Source organism: Petromyzon marinus, unplaced genomic scaffold (genome assembly GCF_048934315.1).
Source record: "Petromyzon marinus isolate PM22_M1 ecotype Great Lakes invasive population unplaced genomic scaffold, UKy_Petmar_22M1.pri1.0 PM_Scaffold_347, whole genome shotgun sequence".
Taxonomy (NCBI): domain Eukaryota; kingdom Metazoa; phylum Chordata; class Hyperoartia; order Petromyzontiformes; family Petromyzontidae; genus Petromyzon; species Petromyzon marinus.
Genome location: NW_027423332.1, coordinates 11,239 through 25,000, shown reverse-complemented (window position 1 = coordinate 25,000; position 13,762 = coordinate 11,239). Strand labels below are relative to the sequence as shown.

The following is a 13,762-nucleotide window of genomic DNA, read 5'->3' as shown; positions in this document are numbered from 1 at the left end:
ACACACATAGACACTGAGAGACCACGCTAACACACACACTCAGAGACACACACACACACATAGACCACGCTAACACACACACAGACACACACACACAGAGACCACGCTAACACACACACAGACACAGACACACACACACAGAGACCCACACACACAGAGACACACACACAGAGACACACAGAGACCACGCTAACACACACACAGACACACACACACACACACAGAGACCCACACACACACACAGACACACACACAGACACTGAGAGACCACGCTAACACACACACAGAGACCCACACACACACAGACACACACACACACACAGAGACCACGCTAACACACACACAGACACACACACACAGAGACCACGCTAACACACACACAGACACAGACACACACACACACACAGAGACCACGCTAACACACACAGAGACCACGCTAACACACACACAGAGATACCCACACAGAGATACACACACAGAGACCCACACACACAGAGACCCACACACAGAGACCCACACACAGAGACCCACACACACAGAGACCCACACACACAGAGACCCACACACACAGAGACCCACACACAGAGACCACGCTAACCCACACACAGAGACCCACACACAGAGACACACACACAGAGACCCACACACACAGAGACCCACACATACAGAGACCCACACACACAGAGACCCACACACACAGAGACCCACACACACAGAGACCCACACACACAGAGACCCACACACACAGAGACCCACACACACAGAGACCCACACACACAGAGACCCACACACACAGAGACCCACACACACAGAGACCCACACACACAGAGACCCACACACACAGAGACCCACACACAGAGACCACGCTAACCCACACACAGAGACCCATACACAGACACACACACAGAGACCCATACACAGACACACACACAGAGACACACACAGAGACACACACACAGAGACACACACACAGAGACCCACACACACAGACCCACACACACAGAGACCCACACACACAGAGACCCACACACAGAGACACACAGAGACCCACACACACAGAGACCCACACACACAGAGACCACGCTAACCCACACACACACAGAGACCCACACACACAGAGACCACGCTAACACACACACACACAGAGACACACACACACAGAGACCACGCTAACCCACACACACAGACCCCCACACACACACACAGACACACAGAGACCCACACACACACAGAGACACACACACACAGAGACCACGCTAACACACACACACACAGAGACCCACACACACACAGAGACCCACACACACACAGAGACACACACACACAGAGACCCACACACACAGAGACCCACACACAGAGACCCACACACAGAGACCCACACACACACAGAGACACACACACACAGAGACACACACACACAGAGACACACACAGAGACCCACACACACAGAGACCACGCTAACACACACACACACAGACACACACAGAGACACACACAGAGACCCACAGAGACCACGCTAACACACACACACACACACAGACACACACACACACAGAGACCCACAGAGACCACGCTAACCCACACACATGCACAGAAACACACACACAGAGACCCACAGAGACACACACACACAGACACACAGACCCACACACACACAGAGACCACGCTAACCCACACACACACAGACACACACACACAGAGACACACACACACAGAGACACACACACACAGAGACCACGCTAACACACACACACAGACACACAGACCCACACACAGAGACACTGAGAGACCACGCTAACCCACGCACAGAGACCCACACACACAGAGACACACACACACAGAGACCACGCTAACCCACACACACACAGACACACACAGAGACACACACACACAGAGACACACACACACAGAGACCACGCTAACACACACACACAGACACACAGACCCACACACAGAGACACTGAGAGACCACGCTAACCCACGCACAGAGACCCACACACACAGAGACACACACACAGACACACACACACACACAGAGACCACGCTAACACACACACACACACAGACACACACACACACAGAGACACACACACAGACACACAGACACACACACATAGACCACGCTAACACACACACAGACACACAGACACACACACACAGAGACCCACACACACACACAGACACACACACACAGATACTGAGAGACCACGCTAACACACACACACAGAGACCCACACACACACACACAGAGACACACAGAGACCACGCTAACACACACACACACAGAGACCCACACACACACACAGAGACCACGCTAACACACACACACACACAGAGACCCACAGAGACCCACAGAGACCACGCTAACCCACACACACACAGACCCACACACAGAGAGACCCACAGACACACACACACAGAGACCACGCTAACACACACAGAGACCCACAGACACACACACACAGAGACCACGCTAACCCACACATACACAGACACACACACACAGAGACCCACACACACACAGACACACACACATAGACACTGAGAGACCACGCTAACACACACACTCAGAGACACACACACACACATAGACCACGCTAACACACACACAGACACACACACACAGAGACCACGCTAACACACACACAGACACAGACACACACACACAGAGACCCACACACACAGAGACACACACACAGAGACACACAGAGACCACGCTAACACACACACAGACACACACACACACACACAGAGACCCACACACACACACAGACACACACACAGACACTGAGAGACCACGCTAACACACACACAGAGACCCACACACACACAGACACACACACACACACAGAGACCACGCTAACACACACACAGACACACACACACAGAGACCACGCTAACACACACACAGACACAGACACACACACACACAGAGACCACGCTAACACACACAGAGACCACGCTAACACACACACACAGAGACCACGCTAACACACACACACACACAGACACACACACACACAGAGACCACGCTAACACACACACACAGAGACCACGCTAACACACACACACACACAGAGACCACGCTAAAACACACACAGAGACCACGCTAACACACACACACACACAGACACACACACACACAGAGACCACGCTAACCCACACACACAGAGACCACGCTAACACACACACACAGAGACCACGCTAACACACACACACACAGAGACCCACACACACACAGAGACACACAGAGACCACGCTAACACATACAGACACACACACACAGAGACACACACACACAGAGACACACACACACAGAGACCACGCTAACACACACACACAGACACACAGACCCACACACAGAGACACTGAGAGACCACGCTAACCCACGCACAGAGACCCACACACACAGAGACACACACACAGACACACACACACACACAGAGACCACGCTAACACACACACACACACAGACACACACACACACAGAGACACACACACAGACACACAGACACACACACATAGACCACGCTAACACACACACAGACACACAGACACACACACACAGAGACCCACACACACACACAGACACACACACACAGATACTGAGAGACCACGCTAACACACACACACAGAGACCCACACACACACAGAGACACACAGAGACCACGCTAACACACACACACACACAGAGACCCACACACACACACAGAGACCACGCTAACACACACACACACAGAGACCCACAGAGACCCACAGAGACCACGCTAACCCACACACACACAGACCCACACACAGAGAGACCCACAGACACACACACACAGAGACCACGCTAACACACACAGAGACCCACAGACACACACACACAGAGACCACGCTAACCCACACACACACAGACACACACACACAGAGACCCACACACACACACAGACACACACACATAGACACTGAGAGACCACGCTAACACACACACTCAGAGACACACACACACACATAGACCACGCTAACACACACACAGACACACACACACAGAGACCACGCTAACACACACACAGACACACACACACACAGAGACCCACACACACAGAGACACACACACACAGACACACAGACCCACACACACACAGAGACCACGCTAACCCACACACACACAGACACACACACACAGAGACACACACACACAGAGACACACACACACAGAGACCACGCTAACACACACACACAGACACACAGACCCACACACAGAGACACTGAGAGACCACGCTAACCCACGCACAGAGACCCACACACACAGAGACACACACACACAGAGACCACGCTAACCCACACACACACAGACACACACAGAGACACACACACACAGAGACACACACACACAGAGACCACGCTAACACACACACACAGACACACAGACCCACACACAGAGACACTGAGAGACCACGCTAACCCACGCACAGAGACCCACACACACAGAGACACACACACAGACACACACACACACACAGAGACCACGCTAACACACACACACACACAGACACACACACACAGAGACACACACACAGACACACAGACACACACACATAGACCATGCTAACACACACACAGACACACAGACACACACACACAGAGACCCACACACACACACAGACACACACACACAGATACTGAGAGACCACGCTAACACACACACACAGAGACCCACACACACACACACAGAGACACACAGAGACCACGCTAACACACACACACACAGAGACCCCCACACACACACAGAGACCACGCTAACACACACACACACACAGAGACCCACAGAGACCCACAGAGACCACGCTAACCCACACACACACAGACCCACACACAGAGAGACCCACAGACACACACACAGAGACCACGCTAACACACACAGAGACCCACAGACACACACACACAGAGACCACGCTAACCCACACATACACAGACACACACACACAGAGACCCACACACACACACAGACACACACACATAGACACTGAGAGACCACGCTAACACACACACTCAGACACACACACACACATAGACCACGCTAACACACACACAGACACACACACACAGAGACCACGCTAACACACACACAGACACAGACACACACACAGAGACCCACACACACAGAGATACACACACAGAGACACACAGAGACCACGCTAACACACACACACACACAGACACACACACACACACAGAGACCCACACACACACACACAGACACACACACAGACACTGAGAGACCACGCTAACACACACACAGAGACCCACACACACACAGAGACACACACACACACACACAGAGACCACGCTAACACACACACAGACACACACACACAGAGACCACGCTAACACACACACAGACACAGACACACACACACACACACAGAGACCACGCTAACACACACACAGAGACCACGCTAACACACACACACAGAGACCACGCTAACACACACACACAGACACACACACACACAGAGACCACGCTAACACACACACACAGAGACCACGCTAACACACACACACACAGAGACCCACAGAGACCCACAGAGACCACGCTAACCCACACACACACAGACCCACACACAGAGAGACCCACAGACACACACACACAGAGACCACGCTAACACACACAGAGACCCACAGACACACACACACAGAGACCACGCTAACCCACACACACACAGACACACACACACAGAGACCCACACACACACACAGACACACACACATAGACACTGAGAGACCTCGCTAACACACACACTCAGAGACACACACACACACATAGACCACGCTAACACACACACAGACACACACACACAGAGACCACGCTAACACACACACAGACACAGACACACACACACAGAGACCCACACACACAGAGACACACACACAGAGACACACAGAGACCACGCTAACACACACACACACACAGACACACACACACACACAGAGACCCACACACACACACAGACACACACACACAGACACTGAGAGACCACGCTAACACACACACAGAGACCCACACACACACAGAGACACACACACACACAGAGACCACGCTAACACACACACAGACACACACACACAGAGACCACGCTAACACACACACAGACACAGACACACACACACACACAGAGACCACGCTAACACACACACAGAGACCACGCTAACACACACACACACAGAGACCACGCTAACACACACACACAGACACACACACACACAGAGACCACGCTAACACACACACACAGAGACCACGCTAACACACACACACACACAGAGACCACGCTAAAACACACACAGAGACCACGCTAACACACACACACACACAGACACACACACACACAGAGACCACGCTAACCCACACACACAGAGACCACGCTAACACACACACACAGAGACCACGCTAACACACACACACACAGAGACCCACACACACACAGAGACACACAGAGACCACGCTAACACATACAGACACACACACACACAGAGACACACACACACACAGACACACACACACAGACACTGAGAGACCACGCTAACACACACACAGAGAGACACACACACACAGAGACACACACACACAGAGACCACGCTAACACACACACAGACACACACGCACAGAGACCACGCTAACACACACACAGACACACACACACACACAGAGACCACGCTAACACACACACACAGAGACCACGCTAACACACACACACACACAGAGACCACGCTAACACACACACACACACACAGACCACGCTAACACACACACAGAGACCACGCTAACACACACACAGGCACACACACACACACACAGAGACCACGCTAACCCACACACACAGAGACCACGCTAACCCACACACACAGAGACCACGCTAACACACACACACACAGAGACCACGCTAACACACACACACAGAGACCACGCTAACACACACACAGACCACGCTAACACACACACACACAGACACACACACACACAGAGACCACGCTAACCCACACACACAGAGACCACGCTAACACACACACACACACAGAGACCCACACACACAGAGACACACAGAGACCACGCTAACCCACGCACAGAGACCCACACACACAGAGACACACACACACACAGACACACACACAGAGACACACACAGAGACACACACACAGACACACACACAGACACACACACAGAGACCCACAGAAACCACGCTAACACACACACACAGAGACCACGCTAACCCACACACAGAGACCACGCTAACACACACACACACACAGACCCACACGCAGAGACACACAGAGACCCTCAGAGACCACGCTAACCCACACACACAGACACAGCCACACACACAGACACACAGACACACCCACACACAGAGACCACGCTAACCCACACACAGAGACCCACACAGACCACGCTAACCCACACACACACAGAGACCCACACACACACACACAGAGACACACACACACACAGACACACACACACAGACACTGAGAGACCACGCTAACACACACACAGAGAGACACACACACACAGAGACACACACACACAGAGACCACGCTAACACACACACAGACACACACACACACACAGAGACCACGCTAACACACACACACAGAGACCACGCTAACACACACACACACACAGAGACCACGCTAACACACACACACACACACAGACCACGCTAACACACACACAGAGACCACGCTAACACACACACAGGCACACACACACACACACAGAGACCACGCTAACCCACACACACAGAGACCACGCTAACCCACACACACAGAGACCACGCTAACACACACACACACAGAGACCACGCTAACACACACACACAGAGACCACGCTAACACACACACAGACCACGCTAACACACACACACACAGACACACACACACACAGAGACCACGCTAACCCACACACACAGAGACCACGCTAACACACACACACACACAGAGACCCACACACACAGAGACACACAGAGACCACGCTAACCCACGCACAGAGACCCACACACACAGAGACACACACACACACAGACACACACACAGAGACACACACAGAGACACACACACAGACACACACACAGAGACCCACAGAAACCACGCTAACACACACACACAGAGACCACGCTAACCCACACACAGAGACCACGCTAACACACACACACACACAGACCCACACGCAGAGACACACAGAGACCCTCAGAGACCACGCTAACCCACACACACAGACACAGCCACACACACAGACACACAGACACACCCACACACAGAGACCACGCTAACCCACACACAGAGACCCACACAGACCACGCTAACCCACACACACACAGAGACCCACACACACACACACAGAGACACACACACACACAGACACACACACACAGACACTGAGAGACCACGCTAACACACACACAGAGAGACACACACACACAGAGACACACACACACAGAGACCACGCTAACACACACACAGACACACACGCACAGAGACCACGCTAACACACACACAGACACAGACACACACACACACACAGAGACCACGCTAACACACACACACAGAGACCACGCTAACACACACACACACACAGAGACCACGCTAACACACACACACACACACAGACCACGCTAACACACACACAGAGACCACGCTAACACACACACAGGCACACACACACACACACAGAGACCACGCTAACCCACACACACAGAGACCACGCTAACCCACACACACAGAGACCACGCTAACACACACACACACACAGAGACCACGCTAACACACACACACAGAGACCACGCTAACACACACACAGACCACGCTAACACACACACACACAGACACACACACACACAGAGACCACGCTAACCCACACACACAGAGACCACGCTAACACACACACACACACAGAGACCCACACACACAGAGACACACAGAGACCACGCTAACCCACGCACAGAGACCCACACACACAGAGACACACACACACACAGACACACACACAGAGACACACACAGAGACACACACACAGACACACACACAGAGACCCACAGAAACCACGCTAACACACACACACAGAGACCACGCTAACCCACACACAGAGACCACGCTAACACACACACACACACAGACCCACACGCAGAGACACACAGAGACCCTCAGAGACCACGCTAACCCACACACACAGACACAGCCACACACACAGACACACAGACACACCCACACACAGAGACCACGCTAACCCACACACAGAGACCCACACAGACCACGCTAACCCACACACACACAGAGACCCACACACACACACACAGAGACACACACACACACACAGAGACCACGCTAACACACACACACACAGAGACCACGCTAACACACACACACACACAGACACACACACAGACCACGCTAACCCACACACACACAGAGACCACGCTAACACACACAGAGACCACGCTAACACAAACACACACACACACAGAGACCACGCTAACACACACACACACAGACACACACACACACAGAGACCACGCTAACACACACACACAGAGACCACGCTAACACACACACACAGAGACCACGCTAACACACACACAGAGACCACGCTAACACACACACACAGACACACACACACACAGAGACCACGCTAACCCACACACACAGAGACCACGCTAACCCACACACAGAGACCACGCTAACACACACACACCCACACAGACCCACACGCAGAGACACACAGAGACCCTCAGAGACCACGCTAACCCACACACACAGACACAGCCACACACACACAGACACACAGACACACACACACACACAGAGACCACGCTAACACACACACACAGAGACCACGCTAACCCACACACACACACAGACACACACACACAGAGACCACGCTAACCCACACACACACAGACCCACACACAGAGACCACGCTAACCCACACACAGAGACCCACACAGACCACGCTAACCCACACACACACAGAGACCCACACACACACACACACAGAGACACACACACACACACAGACCACGCTAACACACACACACACACAGAGACCACGCTAACACACACACACACACAGACACACACACAGACCACGCTAACCCACACACACACAGAGACCACGCTAACACACACACACACACAGAGACCACGCTAACACAAACACACACACACAGAGACCACGCTAACACACACACAGAGACCACGCTAACACACACACACACACAGACACACACACACACACAGACCACGCTAACACACACACACAGAGACCACGCTAACACACACACACAGAGACCACGCTAACACACACACAGAGACCACGCTAACACACACACACAGACACACACACACACAGAGACCACGCTAACCCACACACACAGAGACCACGCTAACACACACACACAGAGACCACGCTAACACACACACACACACACAGAGACCCACACACACACAGAGACACACAGAGACCACGCTAGCACACACAGACACACACACACACAGAGACCCACACACACACACAGACACACACACACAGACACTGAGAGACCACGCTAACACACACACACAGAGACCCACACACACACACACAGAGACCCACACACACAGAGACACACAGAGACCACGCTAACCCACGCACAGAGACCCACACACACAGAGACCCACACACACAGAGACCCACACACACAGAGACACACAGACACACACACAGAGACACACACACAGAGACCCACAGAGACCACGCTAACACACACACAGAGACCACTCTAACCCACACACACAGACACAGAGACCACGCTAACACACACACACACACACCCACAGAGACCACGCTAACCAACACACACACAGACACACACACACACAGAGACCACGCTAACCCACACACACAGAGACACACAGACACACACACAGACACACAGACACACACACAGAGACCCACAGAGACCCACAGACACCCACACACAGAGACCACGCTAACCCACACACACAGACACAGAGACCACGCTAACACACACACACACCCACAGAGACCACGCTAACCAACACACACACAGACACACACACACACACAGAGACCACGCTAACCCACACACACAGAGACACACAGACACACACACAGAAACACAGACACACAGACAGAGACCCACAGACACCCACACACAGAGACCACGCTAACCCACACACTCACACACACACAGAGACCCACACACCACGCTAACCCACACACAGTCCCCGCTCCGCGACTCGTCGCCCTCACCACCGCCGCCCTTCCCGCCCGCCCGTCAGGTCGCGGTGGAGAGTCGCTGTGCGTCGATGACTTTCCTGGTGGCCGACTGGAACGCTCCGTCCATCGAGTTCTACCGCCGCCGCGGTGCCAGGGACCACACGCAGAGCGAGGGCTGGCACGTCTTCAAGATGCCGCTCAGCAGCCTGCTCAAGCTCGCCGCCGAGGAGTAGCGGCGGGGGGGCGGGGGGTCCCCCACAATGGGGGAGGGGAGCCCCCCACAATGGGGGAGGGGAGCCGTTTTGGGGGGTGGCTGTGACTGGGTATTGGGTGTGACTGTGGCTGGGTTTTGGGTGTGACTGTGGGTATTGTGGGTGACTGTGACTGGGTTTTGGGTGTGACTGTGACTGGGTTTGGGGTGTGACTGTGGGTTTTGGGGGTGACTGACTGTGGGTTTTGGGGGTAACTGACTGTGGGTTTTGTGTGTGACTGACTGTGGGTTTTGGGGGTAACTGACTGTGGGTTTTGGGGGTGACTGACTGTGGGTTTTGTGTGTGACTGACTGTGGGTTTTGTGTGTGACTGACTGTGGGTTTTGGGGGTAACTGACTGTGGGTTTTGGGGGTGACTGACTGTGGGTTTTGTGTGTGACTGTGACTGGGTTTTGGGTGTGACTGACTGTGGGTTTTGGGGGTGACTGGCTGTGGGTTTTGGGTGTGACTGTGACTGAGTATTGGGTGTGACTGACTGTGGGTTTTGGGGGTGACTGACTGTGGGTTTTGTGTGTGACTGTGACTGGGTTTTGGGTGTGACTGACTGTGGGTTTTGGGGGTGACTGACTGTGGGTTTTGTGTGTGACTGTGACTGGGTTTTGGGTGTGACTGACTGTGGGTTTTGGGGGTGACTGGCTGTGGGTTTTGGGTGTGACTGTGACTGAGTATTGGGTGTGACTGACTGTGGGTTTTGGGTGTGACTGTTACTGGGTTTTGGGTGTGACTGACTGAGTATTGGGGGTGACTGACTGTGGGTTTTGGGTGTGACTGTGACTGGGTTTTGGGTGTGACTATGGGTTTTGGGTGTGACTGGGTTTTGTGTGTGACTGACTGTGGGTTTTGGGTGTGACTGTGGGTATTTGGGTGTGACTGTGACTGGGTTTTGGGGGTGACTGTGGGTTTTGGGTGTGACTGTGGGTTTTGGGTGTGACTGTGACTGGGTTTTGGGTGTGACTGTGGGTTTTGTGTGTGACTGACTGTGGGTTTTGTGTGTGACTGACTGTGGGTTTTGTGTGTGACTGACTGTGGGTTTTGTGTGTGACTGTGACTGGGTTTTGTGTGTGACTGACTGACTGTGGGTTTTTGCTGTGACTGACTGTGGGTATTGGGTTGTGACTGTAGTAGCAGCGAGGATGATCTCCCCTCCCCCCCCCCTCCCCCCACACTTGTATGGGGGCTGTTGTTATGATTGTGTTTGCAAGTGGGTTGTAGTTGTAGTGCCTTGTTCATTTGACGGGAAGCCGTGCACGGTGGGCTGGGGTCTGCAGGCCTACCACTGCAGACCATCACGGTGGAGGGCCCACACCAAAACCCCTCGACAATGACGATGATGACGATGATGACGATGATGATGACGACGACGACGACGATGATGATGACGACGATGATGATTACGATGACGATGACAATGATGACGATGACGATGATGACGATGATGACAACGACGACGATGATGATGACGACGATGATGACGATGACAATGATGACGACGATGATGACGACAATCATGACGATGATGACGACGATGATGACGACAATCATGACGATGATGACGATGACGATGACGACGATGATGACAATGATGACGATGATGACAACGATGACGATGACGATGATGACGACGATGACGATGACGACGACGATGACGACGATGACGACGATGATGACAATGATGATGATGATGACGACGATGACGATGATGACGATGATGATGACGACGACGATGATGATGACGACGATGATGACAATGATGACGATGATGACAACGTGGTGCTGGTGGTGGTGGTGGTGGTTAACGTTAACGAGTGGAGGCATAATCTTGATGTGACGCTTCAGTGCCTGCACGACTACCACTCGCTTTGGCTCTTTCGGTGAATTCACGGAGGGAGAAACAACGTAAGATAAGACGTCGTGATTTCTGAAAAAATAAAACAATTTTTAGTTTCATTATGAGACCTCCTTTGCCAGTAACAAGATATAATAATAGGTTTTTACCCTTTTAACTGGCACAAAAACTGACACCTTTATTCAAGGCATCATGTTTGCAATGACCACAACACAAGCAGTCAAAATGCAAACAAAAAAGACAACTCTGATAATAATAATATTGGCACTGTCCTTGAATTTGTGCGGTGCGACGAAGAAACTCGCGTGGGGCGGTGCACGTGACCCCCCCACGTGACCCCCCCACGTGACCCTCCACGTGACCCCCACGTGACACCCCACGTGACACCCCC

The 13,762-nt window shown here is 52.8% G+C and overlaps 1 protein-coding gene across 1 annotated transcript in view; it reads left to right on the top strand.

The window, feature by feature from the left end:
* The window catches only part of LOC116936953 (diamine acetyltransferase 1-like), a 37,663-nt gene extending 24,191 nt beyond the window's left edge, over nt 1–13,472 (top strand). Inside the window, exon 6 of the mRNA XM_076064170.1 lies at nt 11,317–13,472. Within this exon, the coding sequence (XP_075920285.1) occupies nt 11,317–11,487 (171 nt within the window). The 3' untranslated portion in view covers nt 11,488–13,472. The remainder of the gene's footprint in view (nt 1–11,316) is intronic.
* Nucleotides 13,473–13,762: the final 290 nt, after the last annotated feature.